General features: G+C 46.3%; 1 protein-coding gene across 5 annotated transcripts in view; it reads right to left on the reverse strand.

Annotated features, from left to right (window-relative positions):
• NTRK3 (neurotrophic receptor tyrosine kinase 3) overlaps nucleotides 1–18,233 on the reverse strand; it is a 204,480-nt gene that overhangs the window by 115,550 nt on the left and 70,697 nt on the right. For all 5 annotated transcript variants that reach the window (XM_086848325.1, XM_086848323.1, XM_086848327.1 and 2 more), the window contains exon 11: nucleotides 16,537–16,639. In XM_086848325.1, the coding sequence (XP_086704451.1) occupies nucleotides 16,537–16,639 (103 nt within the window). The remainder of the gene's footprint in view (nucleotides 1–16,536; nucleotides 16,640–18,233) is intronic.

The raw sequence follows: 18,233 nt of genomic DNA on the forward strand, positions 1-18,233 counted from the left end.
ATAACGGCACAAAGAGGGCACATTAGCAAATAGCAGCTTCTTCCTTTGAAATCCCCTGCCCTCCTGGCTCCAGCAGAGACTAAGAAGTGAAGATCTAATCCCTGAGGGGGGGTGCCACTGTGTATTGACTTTAAGGGATGTGATGCTTTTTATTCTGGCTCTTCAGGTGGCAGTTTAAAGAAGGAGGCATTAAGTCCTTCCTTAGCATCTAAACCCACTGCAGGAGGGCCCCAAAGCATCACCTGAAACACATCCCCGGGTCCCACAGAAATGTATGGGTAAGACAGAATAAACTGAAAGAATGAGCACCATGCACATACACACAAATATGTACGCTTGGATATAAATATGCTCAGATAAATGCACACCCTCCAAGATGATGCTATCAAATACATTACTCTCCCAAATCCCTGCAGAGCAGTAGACCATCTCCAAGGTCATATTAGCATGGAAGCAATGTAATTCCATTACCCAGCCTCCTTTTCCCTCTTCTAGTTTTCTCTGTTGATGTTTGCTCTCTTAATTTTAAACACCAGTCGTATATCTTATGGCCTAGCCTGGGACCACTTTGCTCAAGTGGCAGTAGTAAACACATGGCTTAATTCACTCATTCTCCAGGAAAAAAAATAAAAAAAGAAAAAAAAAAAATCACAAAAAAACCCACAAAAACCCAAAAGGTAGTTTTCCTGCATGAAATACCCACATCAACCAGTGAGACGATCGACACAGAGCATGCTGAAGGATGCCATAACTAACTTGGGCTCAGGGAACAACCAGAGCACGCAGGGTGGTATCAGAAAATCCACACATGCTGCTCTTGTCAGGACTAAAACATCCAAGGGGCTGTAGCTCAGCTGCCAACAATGTGCTGTGTGAGCCTCCCAGAGCAGGGATGCAGTTCAGAGCTTGCTCTAAAGGGTGTTGGCCACTTCCCTGGGTGAGGAAAATTCTCCAGTCAGAAAGCTGGAGCCAGTGCCTGACAGCAGGGGAAACAGGGCAGGAGGGGGGAGCAGCCAGCAAGGCAAGTTCCAAAGAGAGAGGGGATGGAGGAGAGTGCAGCAGGAGCTACCACAGCCTCTGTGCCCCATGGGCAGTAGTACTGCTCACACAAGCCCTCTGCCACCTTTGGCAGGGAGCTTGTCCTTCACAGCAGAGAAACAGAGAGTTGGGCCCTTGGGGTCACACCACACAAAACCTCTTGGAAACCTGGCTCCACTTCTCCAGTCCACACCCTGAATTCCCCCTTGCTGGACACCATCCTCCTCTATGCACCAAAGCCTTTCCTAACCCACCTACAAATCCTCCTGAAGTTCAGGCCATTGCTCTTTGTCTATTCATCCTCTGAAAACATCTCTAATCTCTCATTTTTACCTTTTATTGCCTGCAGAAGGCTCTGATAATGTAACCTCCTTCACACCTCATCTCTTCTAGCTGACACCATAACAAAGAAATTTAATAATAACAATCTCCAACAAAGAGAGTAGTAAAGGAGCACAGGAAGCACTTTTCTCCAGCAGACACCAGAGATCTGCCAGGAACATGCATCTCCAAAGACACTCAGACCTCTTCCAAAACTCCTGTGTTCCACTTTGTGGCAAGCCTGTGCTGACTGAAGGCTGTGCAGGAGGTCAGCACTCCCACCTGCCCTTCAAAGGAGATGCTCAGGACAACATTTCAGGATGCTTTTGCCCTCAGCATGCTCCATCTTTGAGTCTCTCAGTCTTTTACCAAGTCTAATGGACAGTCCTGAGGCTCTGCTGCCAGAGGTGAGATGTAGCTCCAAATACTTCTGCATCCACCTAATGAGGTGCTCCCCACTCCTGGGTGGCTGTGGAGGGAGTCTGCAGCTTTTTGTTTCGTTAAACCTCTGCAAACCTACTCCAACATCAAACTGATGAACTGTCCAAGGCAGACATTTTAACAGAAGATAAATAAAAATCCAGCCATGGTATTTTAGCAGTCTAGAAGGCATCACTTCTACCTGGCTGACCCTTAGCCCCTAGCATGCTCCGGCTGGCTCATTGGTCTGCTGGCCACAGCAGGGAGCCTGTCACAGTCCCTGAGCCTGTCACAGTCCCTGAGCCTGGCTCAGTCCCTGAGCCTGGCTCAGTCCCAGTCTTCTCATCAACACTGTGCAAACTTACCCACTGAGTTACTGTGAGTAAAGCCCTTCTTCTCCAACGAAGCACTTTATTAAGTACCATCCCCTGCTCCCATCATACACACCCCAGCACTCATTAGACATTAAACCCAGGATTGACGAAGGATGTTGTAGGATTTGTCTATTAATTCCCTTTGCTACTTTTTAAACTCCTATGCTTAGAAAAATGCTGGCACATATGTACTTCTCAACAGGTGGCCAGTAATGAAATTATCTGCCAGCTGCTTTCTCAGTAAAGCTCAGCTAATCTGGTAAGAGGAGCACCCCCAAACAAAAAAAACAAAACAAAAAAAAAATATTACTGAGATGGCAGGTCTCAGAGCTGCTGTCACAGCTGATGGAGGCTGGAACACAGGTGCATCCTTGGGTCCTCACTCCTCCAGAAGAGCACACAGAGCATCTCCCCACCTCCCAGCCCACATTTCCCATGTCTGAGGCAGAAGAAAAGGCAGAGCCACAGCAAAAGCCTGATCTGTGCATTTGTGATATACCCCACTAACAGGAATAAACAACCTCAGACAGATGAGAACTTGTAGTTCCTTTATCCTCCAGGAGCCAATATTTACTAGAAACATTTCCCTCAGCCTACAGCTTCTAGGAATTTACAGCTTGATATCCTGAAGGTTTTACTTGGTACCACAATGTGTTTGACCCCCTGCTCTTCAACAGCTGCAGCTTGAGGCATGAGCACAGAGCCTGCAGTGCTTCTGCTCAGTCAAAACACATGCAGGAGCATGCACTCCTATTTCCAGGCTCTAAATGTACAAGTTCAAATTCAAATCTTCTAACTGTGATAATTCAGGAAGGTACTGAGTTGTTTTTGTTGAATCTGATCTGACTGTAATGCAGACATGAGGTTAAATAACTGTGGGCTTCCACACAGCTCCCCCTGCTCTGCACTAAATTTGTGTATTTTGCATTTGTTCTACCCCTTCATCATCAAGACAGTCATACATACCTTCTCAATAATTTAATCTGACAGAACTGTGCTGGGCTGTGTATCAACCAAGCCTCTTTATCAAGACAACATCTTCCAGTAAAACTTTTAAGGACTGCAGCCTGCAGAGTGGAGCCACATCCGTGGGTAACACATCTCCCATAGCTACTGTCTTACTAGACCAATAAAAGAAATTAAAATTCAACCACCAACCTTCCATCTCCCACACCACTAACCAAAATGGGAAACACTTCCTGCTCCCTCCTCTCCCCAGCCTCCTCCAGCCTTCCCCATTCACACCCCAAAAAAAGCCAGAAGCACAGCTTTCCCTCCTCCTCCACTGATCAAGACATGCCAGCATGCCCAGGAAATCATTAGAGCAAACTGCAGTCAAGATTATTTATCCTCACAGAGCCTGCCCAATGGCAAATGGGAGCTCCAGCCACTCCTGGGCTCTGAAGCTCCATGTAGACAAATAGGCACTTACCAGCAGCTATTGGCATCTTCACAAAGCCCCTCCCCACTTGTAACTCCCCTCTCCATGCCTGTGCTCCATGGGAGAAGAGAGAGGAGTTTCCTCCTTCTCTACCTGCTTTGGTAAGTGTGACATGAAGAATTTGTCCAATGAGTGCCTGGACTGCTGCTTTGCCTCTCCCTCCTCCTTCCACACATCTATTTCTTCACATCTCCCTGCCTGGAACTTCCCAACATCTTTGTATGTCACAGTGCACTGCAGATACTGATGTTGCAAGGGCCATAAAACCTTCAGCATCCATGTGCAGCAGAAGAGAGTTCAGAGGTCCTGAAGCACACTGGGCCTTGTGTGTACATGCCAGCTTAGCACCGACTTCTGACAGTAAAATACCTGGAAATGGGTCCTGGGAAAAGCACTCAGGTGCTGAGTTCAAAACTTAAGGCTCTCCAGTAAGAATAGAGGGTGTTAGAGGATTCTGGATTTGCACAAAAGCCTGATGGTTTTGAAAACCACAAATTTTAGTTTTGTAAAAAGAAAAGAAATTTAAAGGTAAAGCCTGCTCCAGGGAAAATATATACATTTTTGCCACTGGTTGGAAACCAGGATTCATCCTCAAGGCATAGTTTCAGACAGCATGTTGCCTCCCTGCCTGCATCCAGGAAGGTTTCCAAAGGCAGGTATCAAAGCAGAGCAGCACAGCAACCAGGAATTTGAACTAATGTACCTTTTGCAAAAGGAGAGCTTACACAGCTTTCTGCAAGCTGTCTAATAGCAGGTAAATAAATGCCAGGTTTTGCCTCAATGAAATAACAAAATAAGGTATTAAAAAAAGAGAGGCATCTGGCAGGCATTCAAAGGCCCAGTAGCACATCCTACTAAAATACTCAATCAACAAAATTTAATAGCACCTCTCCTCTTCCAGCAGAAAAGCAGAACTTTATTCCCTTCTGGCAGATTAATACAAAGCCTGCCCATAGGGCTGGTCCCAAAACCCTCATCTGAAACTGGCAAAGCTCTGGCAGGAGCAAACCCAAGTGAGAGACCCTTTGCTGAAGCATCCCAGAGCCCAACACGGATTCCATCCTTTGGGATGCATTTAAGAGGAAGTGACTTTTTTTGGTGCAACCTGATCACAGCGAGTTCAGCAGAACTTAAATCACTGCCTTTACCTATACATATCAAAAGGTAGGAAAGTGTCTTGTTTTACCCTTACAACTTCAGCTTTAATATGCCAGAGTGGAACACGTGTGCTCTGCTGATGAGGGGTTTTGGCACATGCTGACATCCCATTAACTCCAATATCACGTTAACAGACAGCAGCAGCCAAGAGGCATTACTTGAAATCTTTAAGCAGAGAGAATAAGCCCAAATTGCTCCTAAATACACCAGCAGCATAATAAATTTAGATAGAAAAGAAACATAGTGAAGACAATATGTTTTGTTATTAAGAACTAAATAACAATATTTTAAAAAAGGGAGCAATAGCTAAAATCCAGCTGCCCTGCAGCAGGAGGGTGGAATGGGATTTCTGCAGACATTCAGAAGTAAAAGGCTGTATCTAATTTCAATTTCCATCACAATTCCTTAGATCAAGGAAGATTGAGAACAAACAGGATATGGAAGAATTAATACTCCTTAAATATAATTAAAGCATAAACCAAAATAAAGGAATAAAAACAGAGAGAAAGAAAATTAAATAATGGCTAAAACAGCTAAGAAAATTATTACTGTAAAATTCAGCAATACTTCCTTTGTCCCACACAGAGGGACAGACCTGAGCAGGATACTCAGAGTAACACTCAGCAGCCCAAAAGGCATGAAGTCTCATTACTAAACACTGCAACCAATTTAATTCCAGGCTGAGAAACTTGTCAAGAAGGCAGAAGCTCTTTAAATCTGTAAAGGCTTTTCCCTTTTTATACACATATATGCATAAAACTTGTATTTGTTATCCTAGCTGGTGTGAAGAATAAATTAATAAACCCAACTTTAAATTTATAGTGAAAATCAAAGGAAAAAAATTATTTAAGAGGCTAAATGATAGTGGAATCAAGAGGATGAAGCAGTTGGTCTATAAAAACAAATCATGCTGAACTACCTTCAATGCCTTATTTTCCCCTGATTGAATTACAAAATTAGTCAATGAAGACTGTAATATATTTGATAATGTCTCAGAGAAAAACTTTCTTGAAAAATTAATTCAAACTGGCTTGGATATGAGCGCTTTCATACTAATATAACAGTAAATTTGATTTACAGTGCTCTTCCCTGCTAGTGCCAGTCTGGGTGGCATCACCATGGCAGAGCTTTAAGCCAGTCTACAGGGCAATATGTGTCTATTTAAGGGATCAGCTGGGACCATCAGAATTTCTGAAGCCACTGCTGATAAGAAGCTCAGTGACTGAGCAGAGCTGGTTCATTCCCACCAGCTCGGCTGCCTTCTCCTAAGTCAAGAGACAGCAAAGGCACAAACTCACAAGGGCAATGCATCCTCAGCCAGCAAACATGGGCAGAAGTAAGAAAACCAAGACATAAAATTCAAAAACATTAAATTAAAATAAGTCTTGGACTAAATCACCAATTTACTGGGAGGCAGGAACCTGGAAAGCAGTTAATGTTGAGATGGGCTGGTGGTGGCCACGGGCTGCAAACGCGTTATGAGCCTGCAGGGGAGCAGGACAGTGGGACCACGCTCTGCACAGGGAGGAGGTGTCCCCATCCAGCACTGGGGGACCAAACCTGGGTAATCCTCAGCCCTCCTGGGTGCAGGGACAGGAGACTCCCACACACCAGGGAGCTTCAGCAAAGGGCAACAACAGAAAAACGTGATGGCAGTGCTGGAAGGACTGGGCTGGGATGAAGGAGGGTTTGTAACCATGAGCACTGCAGGAAGAGCCAGTTTCAACAGCCCCAGGGATGAACATCCAGGGGGATGGGATGTAAAAGCATATGGTGAGTTAACTTAAATAAACAGACTGGTTAGGTCTCTGGCAGCACCCTGCCCTGCCCCTGGGTCCAGAGCACCTTTGGTGACCAGCACAGAGACTCTGCACAACACACATCCTCCTGACAGCTCTGTGAGAGCAGTCAATTCCCCAGCACTGCACCCCACCAGTAGAAGGAGTGTTTGCCCTGCCCTGCCATTCCAGAGACCCTTACCAGCTACTCAGGCCCGCTGCAGCATCCTCCTGCTTTACCCAAAAACCAAATGAGAAATTGTTAGAGAAATTAAGAAATCAATAAGAATAATTATTGATCCTAGACCACTGTTACCTCAATATTATAGGTGGGGTTTTTTTCATATCATTACTACAGCCACTTTGGATAAAGACATGCTTTGCTTTTTGCATGGACTGTGCACCTGCTGACTGGGGAAAACTCGGCTCTGTTCTGCTCTTCCCAAAGCAGTGACCCAGTGGAAGCACAGGAGCCCCAGATCAGACCCAGGGTATCCCTGGATGCCTGGAGAGGGTGCCAACAGGCTCCTGAGCAAGACATGAGGAGATGTGGCCGGCATGTCCTGCACTGCTAGGAGAAGGAGAGGCAGCAATCAGCCCATTGGGATGAGGATCTCCAGGTCAGATTCCCGTCTCTCCTCTGCATGGTGAGAAACGTGTCTCAGCCCCAGGGCAGCAGTGCCTTTACCTGCCTCCCCAAGTGCCAGCTCCACTCAGTGTAATGATTATTAAGGCCTGTCAGCAGATATGGAACCAATGGACACCGCTCCACAGGCGAGTGCCTCGGAAGCCGCTGTGACGGGCCTGCTCACAGGTTTTCATTATCCATCTGGAAAATTGGGGATGTCACCAGAGTTTTTGGAGCACTGGGATGAAATCGTGTTGTCAGCAACCAAAAGGCCAGTTCTCCCCTATCCCAGCAGCTGTCTCAGCACTGCAGGCTCCTGCAGGAGGAGAAGGACAGGGATGAGCCAGGGAGCCCCTCTGGCTCTGCCCACCCTGGAGCTGCTGTGGCACCATCTCAGCCCCTGCTGTGTGAATGGCACTGTGAAGGAAATCCAGAGTGAAGGAAAACAATGTTCTCCCTCTCACACTAATTCACAGCCTCTTGTCTGTCTCTTGACTGTGTTAGGCTGGGAAGAGCTTGCAGATTGCTGGGGAGGATGAAGCATGAGGTGGCGTGGAGAGAAGATGGAGGTTCTTACAGGTTGTTTACATGGAATGAGAAGCAAGCCAAAGAGTTTTTAATCCAAATTCCAAGCAGACGTATCCTTTTCTCTGCTATAACTGTATGATTTTTCACCCTATGCAGTTTTTGAAGCTGTGCACTCCTTTAGTTTGAGTGACATCGAAGGCAGATGGGGCAAAAGCACCTTCCCAGAGACTGTGCTTCTAAATGGGCATCTGATCCAACACAGCTTTCTCACATTTCGGAAGGGAAAACCCCTTGCTGGTCACAAAGTCAGCAAGATCCAAGGGCAGCCAGCAGAACCACAAAACCTCCCCAACACCAAGGTGCATGAGATGCTGGGCTGCAGTGTGAGGGTCCTCATGTCAAACAGTCCCTTCCAGAAGGGGCTGGTAACTCCTGCAGGTGCAGGGCCAAAGCAGTGAAGCAAAACTCATCTGGAGCTACCAGGTTCCAGCAGATACAGGGAGCAAAGGGGCTGTGAGACACAGAAGATGCCCAGCTCCAAGCCCTTCTCCTGCCACAAGCCTGAGAGCCGAGGGGAGATCTGCAACACATCCCGAGTGTGGAGCAGAGCACGTTGGCAGCTGATGACTGGGCTGGGAGGAGTTTTGGTGGCTGTACTGGGCATTCCCAGCACAGTGCCCCTCAATCACCCTGACAGCTGCTGTGTCCCATACACAGAGTCCAAAGAAAGCCCTGTGGCCAGTTTGAGTGACATCCCGAGTCCCTTTGCTGAACCACAGGTTCAGCCAGGCTCAGGGGAACAGACTGTCCCTCTATTCTACATTATCCAAGGCTGTGGCATAAATTGAAGACCACTGTCCCAAACAGAAGCTGGATTATAACCCTTGCTCCTCAGACATAAAATATGAGACTCCAAATGTGATTTATTTCTCCTGTGCACAAAATACTACCCAGCTGTTTTTGTGTACAGGCATTATCTTCTGGTCCATTGATTTTTAATAGCATGGTTGTAGATTGAAATTAGATGCCTGAGCATCCCACTTCCATCAACAGATGCTAAATAGTGGTGCTGCTGATGGAGGTTTTTGGAACTGTCCTGGACATAGACAGGCTCTCTATTGCGCCACAAGAAATAGAACTTGGAGATGGAACAAACCTATTCGATCATCAGATGCTCCAGTGCTCTCTACAATTTGCTTCCCCAGTGCTTTTGCCAGTCAAAGCTTGAACAGCCCAGGTGACAGCTCTTATCCATCCCCCTGGGAGTTTATTCCACTGCCTCTGAATTTCTAGGCACTCCTTCAAGCACATCAATCTCAGGTTCAAAACCAAGCAGCACTTTTCTCTTTCTTCTCTCCATTTGCTTTCACAGCTGCCAAAGGTTTCCCTTTGCCAATCCTGCATTTACCTTGCAGTCACCTGTCCCTTGACAAAGTGCAAAGCTCTCCTGCTCCAGGGTTTAAGGACAGGGTGACAGATCTCTGCATCCCTGGCTAAATACCACATAAATGAACAACAATCCTACAGCAAGTCATGAGGAGGAAGAGGTGATAAATTCAACAGGGACATACTCCCAGAGGGCCATTTATCAGCATTAGCAGTAGCAAAATCTTATTCAAAGAATAACTGGTCAAGTGCAGGAGAGACAAACCACAATTAAAATATTAATTATAAGTCCTCTGGTTCTTCCAGCACTGCCCTGCACCTAATTCAAGCCACATCAAAGTTGGCATTCAGTTGTCTGGTTGTTGGCTGCCTGCAGAAAGGCACACGAGAGTGCAAAGGACACACAAGGTTTGTGGAGATGGTGGGTCTTCATCAGACTTGGTCACATTGGTTAAACAAAATAGCTTATCCTGCTGCTGTATGTACCAGCTGGTCTGGAGATCAGCAGAATTGTTCTGGCTCTGTGCTGTCATTCCAGCATCTTCCTCTTAAGCAAAGCCATGTGAGGACAGACAGACAGACACCATCAGAAGAAGCAGCAAACAGAGGCTGGAGCCATGGAGGCAAGGAAAGGGCAGGCAGGAGCAGCAGTGCTGTGCAGAGGAGCCCTGTGAGGATGAGCACCTCTGCATGGTCCTGTGGGGAGGCTGCTGAGCTGGCTGAGCCTGGGCAATCTCACAGCTGTGGCAAAGATGGGTGCAAGCTGTTGCATGAGGACTTGGGGTGATGCGGTTGCTCTGGGATGGTGAGTGGGTGAAGGACATCTCCCCAAGCCTGTGGTCCGAGGGAAGAAGCCATGGCTCACTCTCACCCTGTGGAAGACCAGCACAGTGCTACAAGGAGCAGCATCCCCAGCACTGCCAATTGTTACTGCTTTGCTGGTGGAAAAGCCAATGCTCTGAGGTTGGAAAAGGGATGCCTCAATTTGAAAAAAATGCATTAAAAAATAAATAAATGCCAATCTCTTTCCAGCACCTCAGCTGAGGCAGAATCGCAGGTAAGATGAGGGTCAGTCATGCAGCTTTTAACACCACAAGGTGAGAAGTGTTTGTGAAGGTCTGTGAGGAGATACTGCTGATGCTGAGCTGTCCTGGGCAAGCACCAGCTCTGCCATGGGGCTCCCTCAGGAGCCAGGGTCAAGCACCCAGCCAGGGACTGGAGCAAACACAGACCTGAGTGAGGGAGGTCATGCACAGGGAGCAAGAGCCTGCAGGAACATGGTGTGAAGCATTCTTGGGGCTTCTTGGGTCACCTGAACACCCTTGATTTTTATTTTTTTTTCTGCTTTCAGCAGTGGCCTAAAAAAGACACCTGATTTTTGTAAAAGCAATCGAAATAAATAATGGCTGGTCAGTGCACTTTACATTTCCTTTATAAATAACCTATTAATACTTCTGGGAGTGGGAAAATGTTTTATTTCTAGATCTAAATAAATCCTGACCTTTTGCTAACCGTTTCTCCTGCAGGGTCATTCAGTGCACCTGTCCAGCCAAGAGTGGCTCCCTGCTCCTTCAGGCAGCACCACGGAGCACTGTCACCTTCCAAGCCTCCACCAGACCAACACCACCTGTGACTGAGGGATGAGGGGTGTGAGCATTTAACTGCTGGAGTGAGAGGGGATCTGCCTTTGCAGAGAGGAGCAGCAGAAGCCTGTCACAGTCACAGCACCTCAGGGGACAGGTGGGGGATCTCTCAAGGGTTTGCCAAGGAACCCAGGGCTTCATGGCACCACACCAGTTACAGACTGCATGGCACAGCAGAGGGTGAGCCACTCAACATAGAGCCATTAAAGCTGGAAAAGATCTCTTAAGATCATTAAGTACAATCATTAACCTAGCACTGTCAGTTCTACCATTAAACACATCCCGAAGTGCCACATTCACATGGTTTTTTTTAATGCATCCAAGGACAGTGATTTCACCCCTTTCTTGAGCAGCCAGTTCCAATGCATGACCACACTGTCAGTAAAGAATTTTTTCCTAATATCCAATCTAAACCTCCCATGGTGCAACTTGAGGCCTTGTCCTCTTGACCGGTTGCTTGTTACCTGGGAGAAGGGACTGACACTGACCCCCACCTGTCTACAACTTACTTTCAGGTACTCATAGAAAGCAATATTCAGCAGCTCAAAGAGCTTCATGCTTTATCACCTTGAAGACATTAAATAAATAAACATAAAAATAGCACAGCTTGCACTTCAGCAGAGTATAAACAGGTATTTATAGAAGGAAGCCCCAGTGAAACCACATGCCCTTTCAATCCACTTCCCAGGCAAATAAACCCAAGTAATATTGAGGAGTAGAAGTATATCAAGGGTATTTGCAAACAACCTGAAGGATACCAGCAAGGAGAATCCCTGAACTCCATCAGTCCCATGCAGCTGCTCTGCTCAGATGTTTCAGAGGACTCAGCACCTCAGGGTTCTGCACATCTCACACCCAGCTCAAAGAGCACAGCAGCAATGGGTTCCCATTTCCAGCCCATTGCTCTGGAGAGCCATACATCCCCAAATCCCTGTAATTAGCTGTGGCTGCTGATATATGGCTGCTTCTCTGCTGTAGCTGTGCCAGATTGATAGTACTTTGCTCTTTCTCTCTGCTCCCATTACATGGCAGGCTCCCAAGAGGAAGGAATGAAAGGGCCCTGATCACAGATTTCTCCTGAGCAGCTAACCCTTCATGTGCAGGCTCTCCAGGCTGCAGAGGGTTTGTTCATGCCTATACAACAAATAATCAGGGGGGAAAAAATTAAAATCAGTGTATGACTATAGCCAGGCTTGGCCAAGGAAACATGGGTCAGAATTAAGCCTTATCTGAAAAGCAGGTCATGGCTCTGAGATAGATATAGATATATACACACACAAACACACATAAATATATATATATATATATTCCCCCCACTTTGAAGCTGTACCAATAATTACATAATAAAAGAGAAGAAAAAAAAAAAAAAAAAAAGAAGAAGAAAACTAAGCAAAGAAATTAAAAACCCAAATCAACAAAAGCAAAAAGCCAGGCACCCTTGGGTGTTTGCAGGAGCTGCTCCTCCTGAATTAGAACTCTGGAATTGTTCTGCAATCAACTCAGCGGACAGTAACCATCTGTTTATGGAAAAAAATGTTAATGGCCCCCAATCATAATCAAATAGGCAACTGCTTTAAGTACCTTTTAACTAACACTAAATTACAATGGAACAGCTCTGCAAGTATTTCTGACATCCACATGCACATCAGCAGTGCCAGCACTTTGATCAGGGCTATTAGAGCAAATATCAAATAAACTGATAGCAATGGGATTCCTCAAACATTACAGAAAGCGTGGGCAGTATTTGTTTACTGTTCATTTGGTTCCCCCCCAGCTCCTTTGCTGTTTCTGCTTATTCAGAAAGAAAACACATCTATGCATGTGCACACACGTGCACAACCACCCACCACAGCAGACCCTGTGTTTTTCTGTCCAAGGCTGAGCTTCCATGTGAATTCTGCAATGCCCAGAAAGGCTTGAGGCATTTTTATCAGCAGGACATCACTTGAGTTGTCATTCTACTAAGTTCCCTTACGTCCATGATTCCTGTGAAAGCCTCTCTAAGTCCTTTTCCGTCTCCTCTGGGTGGAACTGGCCAGCACATCCAAAAGCTGCAGCACAGAAAGGGGAAATCCAGGCAGGCAGAGCTGTGCACACACACTTGTATGTGTGCAGAGGCAGCATGACCACACACCTTATTTCTTTAGGAAATCAGATTAAAAACAATCCACTCTTTGCCAGCTGTAACTAAGGCTGAACCATTAGCTGGCACTGGCCCCACTTGAGGAAGAAAACCTTGTTTGGACAATGGAAGTAGTTTTTAATATCAGCCTGGAAAACAGTTAATCTCAGCAAAACTACAAGTGCCCTTGTCTCTAGATTTTCTCTAGCACCCTTTTCTGCATATCTCTGCTAACTCCATTTGGTTTTTACAGAAGTTGTGCAGCAGCAGGAATACATCACACAGATATGCATGAGCACACATCCTTCATCCCGAGGCACTGCAAATGTAACAGAAAACAAGTAAAAGGGGAATATATTTCAGTCCATCAACCTAAGTATTTACAGTCTCCACCACTGTTCCATCCAAATATTTTGTATGCCCCAGATCTTTTCTGTGCCATTATTATTCTTTCATGAAATTTAATTTTTCTTAGTTCTGGGACTTGCATGTGGCTTTTTTATTATACTACAAAATTTCATTTCCTGTCATCTGCTGAGATTAAACTTGGATTGGAAGACACTACTTACAAGGTTTGCAGTGACAAGCCTGATCCCAGGAGGTGAGGTGGGCAGTCAGGGAAGGAGGGACACTGACCCCAGAGTTGGAGCAAGTAGCGACTGAGAGCAGGATATTGGGCTCCTTATTCCCATGTGGTCTATCCCATCCAAAATAAACACCCTCTTGGGACACAGAGTAAACCAAAGGACTCCAAATTTCAATTTCTTGCTTGTTAAGACCCCTTTCTTTTTTTCACACTAATGCAAGGCTTTAAGAAGCATCCCAGCCGCCCCTCTGGACACAACACCCTCCAGCAAGTGGTTGCATTTCTGCAAGTTCAACGAATTTCAGTTCTAACATTCATTTTTCCCAGTGGTTTTCCCTCCACTGCCTCTCTGCTGCTCATGCAACACCACTTGCCACAAAAAGGAGCTTTGTTTGCCATTTCCCTGCCGCCTCCACCACCCCAGCTCCAGCGATCTCCCGGCTCCCCCCAGCTGCCTCAGCCCACCCCTGTTCCCTCCCGGCTCCAGCAGCCAAAGCCGACAGGCAGCCAGAAAGGGGATCTGACCTCCTCCATTCCGTGTTAATGAATGCCCTCTCCGGAGGGATGGCCTGGAGCCAGGCTGGGCGAGCTCAGCTGAGGAGCACAGCGCGTCAGAGCCGCTCTCAAAGGAGCTTTTGTTGGTGCCAGCGCTCCAGCCTGGCGAAGGCACGCTTGGCTCCGCGGGCTTTCCCACCGCTTTCACTGCTGCTGGAGCAGTAAGGGGCTGGCTCTGGCAGGACTGTGCTGCAGAGCTACCAGGGTGTGCTACCAGCCAGAAGGAGACAAAGGTGGACAGGCCATCCCCTCGGAGTCCTCTCCCAGCACACGTCCCTCAAGTCACAAAGAGTTTCTCTCCAGCACAGGCAGCTGGGATGTTGGACACTTGGCAGCCTGGTTCTAAGGCTGGTGGGCAATCCAGCAGGCTGGCCCAGGGAGCCTTCCAAACCCAACGTGACATCCAACTTTGTCAGTCCACGTTCACCTCTCTCTAGGAAATAAGCCATCTGCTCAACACTAGGAGAAGCAGAAGGAAAAAGATGTAGTCAGAAAGACTCATGAGGTGTTTTAGGTAACATGTCCAACAAGAGCACACAATGTTCTGCATCTGACAAAATCAACAGGAAAAACCTGCTCCTGCAGGCCTGCCAAGCTGGGATTTCAACAACAAGTGGCAACATATCAGCTGGCAACAAACAGCTCCTGAATCAGAGATGCACTTGCCCAAAAAGACTCAGGGTTTGGATTTTTTTTTTCCTTAAGTAAATGATAACACACTGGGTGCCATAAAGGATGCCTCCTGCCCAAGAGTTAACTGAGCAGAGCAGGGTTCAGGCAGTGTGAGTAGACTATAGTGGTGTCTATGACAATTGACTTAATAATCTCCCTCATTTCGAAGGTGTATTTGTCTTCTGTCAACTCAATTTCTCCAAGAAAAGCCAATAAAACTTGCAGAAACTTTGCAGGGTTGTGGCTACATATCAGAATTGGAAGAAACATGGCATGATGAGGAGGAAAGAGGACATTTCTAGCTAAACAATTTTGCCTCTATTAAACTTCACACACAAGGGCCCGTCACGGCACCACTCTGGTTTCTGGGAATGCAGAATATCCACTGACAAACTTATCCAAACACCTCCAAACACATACACACATCTGCTCACCAAGACTCGTTACTCACATTAGGCTCACTTCACTCCTCTTTGATTCCTCAAAGGGTCAGATGTTACTTTTCCTTTTCATATCTGTATCTCAAAGCTCCATCAGTGGCACGTGCCCAAGCACTTCCAAAGTGTTCTGACAAATCCCTCCAGAAAGCACATAACATCATCCCAGTTTTACAGATGGGGAAATTAGAGCAGAGACAGAGGTTAAGACAGCTAATTGCCTATGGCCACTAAGTGAGTCAGTAGAAGAGCTGGGAATTGATCCCAGGAACCATGTCTTCCATTCCTCTACTCCACCCACCAGTCAGTACACTCCACCAGATGGTTCTTATCATTGGACATATGGACTAAATATTCCTAAGTTGGTGTAGAAGATTCACTATTTAATTAAATGTCCTGTCTTCTATCTCCATAGGATGCATAGGAGAAACTCCAGCCAGAATCCCGTCTGGACCCACTCAGGAAATGTCTACGTGAAGAAAACAAAACCCTAGGCAAGTGCAGGGAACATTCCCAAACCTATCAACCTGCCCTGCAGCACAGACCACAGCAAGCCCAGGAATCGGGCAGTGACTCGGGAGCCTGGGGAGTCATGAGCCTCATGTTTGTCAAAGCCTGGCTTCAAACAGTGCATGCATGAGCCACCAGCTAGGCTGGGAACTACTTTGTCATGTGAAGGCTCTTCCTTCAGCCTTCACCGGGCACCACCAACGCTGCCCAGCTGGAGATACCAGCAGAGTCACAAAAAGCAGATGGCACAGATTCATCTACTTCTGGCATTGCCTCTGTCACATCACAGAGCTGGTGTCGGTAGGACAGAGACCAGCTCTGCCTGGCAAACATCAAACGCCTTCTCACCTCCCAGTCACTATCAGTGACACTCGAAATAAATTTCTCAAGTCATTATTCATGACACAGTGGGGGAAATCTTTCATCAGAGAGTCATCAGAAAGAGACCTTCCACACCACTGCCTTCCCAGTATGGACATACAGTGAGAGCAGCATCTCGGTCCCCACTCACAGATAGGCACAGAGTGGCTGCACCTGCCTTCCCATCAGAACTCAAACCAATTTCATGTCTTCTGGTCCCCCCTGCACACCCTGTGCTCTGCAGCCAGTGCAGGGGGAGCCTGTGCACCACCAAGTCCATAAAACAGATTTCACCCAAGACCATGGTGTCCTGAACACAACGCAGGACTGGAGGGAGCAGGCTGAAAGCCCTGCTGGACAACCTGTAGATCACACACATCCACACTTCTGCCCACTCACAGAGGCGAGAACCACCAGCCCACTTGTCTCCATTACTCTCTCAACAAACAGAAGAGGACTGCATTCCTTTTAGAGGGCTTTGCACTGTAGGAATAAAGCCACACCACCTTTCCACGAGTGCTACAAGAGCTGGACAATCCTGGAAGGTGCCTCCTGCTCAGGGAAAGCGACTGCACCTACCTTTCATCCCAAACTTGGACCGCCGGCCATACTTGTTGATCATAATAAAGAGGACGACCAAGAGGACACAAGCAAAAGCTGCCAGCCCAACCGCTATGGAAACCTGGAAGGAAAAAGCCTTAGAGTGAACACAGGGGAATTTAGGAGTCTAAATCAGAAATACAGCACCTCCTTGCCCAGTTAACCTTTCCATAGGCTCACACCAGCTGCTGCAGCCCTGTGGATATTAGCTATGGAGGAAACCACAAGCTAAAGCAGCAGGCCCTGGCACAGCTTGGAGGCATTACAGGCTTTTTGCAGGACTGGGAGGTCTGGGATCTCCCCATCAGTGATGCTGTTCTGGCACCAGTTTTCCCCAGCCTCTCACTCCTTATATCTGCAGGGGAAAAAGACCTCTGCTCCAATGCCTGGGCTCTCCCTTCATGCATCACATCCCAAGCCTCCATTTCTGACATCACCTCTTTGCCATGACATTACAACACTAAAGCTATTCAAAGCTCAGCTGGGAACACAATTCTGCCTCCATCCAAACATCCCTCGGGACAGAGTGAGGGAAAATAACACATCACAAAGAGAAAACAGAAGAAATTAAGTAGAACTAAGAAGTTTTCCCCCATAAAACATCTGAGTTTTTCAAAAGCCTCTAACAGTTCCCTATTTACTGTAATTTTACTAGTAAATATTTATACTACAGCAATGTCCAAGTCCTTCACTGGGGCTGTGGTTACACTGTGGCAGTGTACAAGCAGGGAAAGAAAACCTCCTTGCCCTAAAGGGTTTACAATCCCAGGCTTATTTTAATATTTATGAATATTTATTCGTTCAAGTCTTTGCTCAAATTACTTTTATTGCATTGATGTAAACAACAATTTCTCTGGCATGTGTCCAATTGTTCTGTACTAGGTCTTGTGATGCGTTTAGACTTTGTTTCCTTTTACAAAACTGTATTCTGCTATAATAGAAAATACATCATTTAACCAAGAAGAAGTAATTTCATTTTGCAATCCTTTTCCCCATTCTTGGTACATTTGTTATGATATTTTTAATTTTTATTTTACCACATTCTATTTTCATCCCCAGCTTGTTTTCTGTGCTCTATATTTAATAATCAGTGCGCATTATTACTCCAGCCTCACTGTTCGAAACTTCCACTTCAGTTAAAGGAGGTTTTCTGTTAGATGAGAATTGAAACCAGGGTGGACTGAGTTTTGCTTATTCTGTTGACACCTCAAGGATTTCAGTATCTTAAAACTTTCACAGAATCAGAGCAATTGTGTAACATGCTAATTTTTTTCTTCTAATACTTATGCACGCTTTTTTTTTCTTTTTGCCCTACCAGGATTCTGCAGAAGAAAGACAATGCTGAGATCTGATAAGCCCTAGACTTACTTTCCTTTTTCATTTTAGGCATGTCCTGCACAGCAGGAGAGAGGGCAAACAGAATTGAACCAAACGAAACCCAGGTCCCTCACCAGGCTAAGCTTAACAGATCAATAACAGTCCAAAACACACAATTGCCTGTTTGTTTGTTCTCTGGGTGATACTTTTTTAGAGTGAAAATTCCTGACCCTGCCAGCAGAGACTTCACAGGATGCCGTGTTTTCAAAGAGTTCCCTGGTTCCACACTGCAGACCCAAGAGAATCAGATGGTTTGTGTCAGTATTTTACCTGCCTGACACAAGCCACAAAATTCTTCT

Source organism: Cyanistes caeruleus, chromosome 13, assembly GCF_971803275.1.
Source record: "Cyanistes caeruleus chromosome 13, bCyaCae1.hap1.1, whole genome shotgun sequence".
Classification (NCBI taxonomy): Eukaryota; Metazoa; Chordata; class Aves; order Passeriformes; family Paridae; genus Cyanistes; species Cyanistes caeruleus.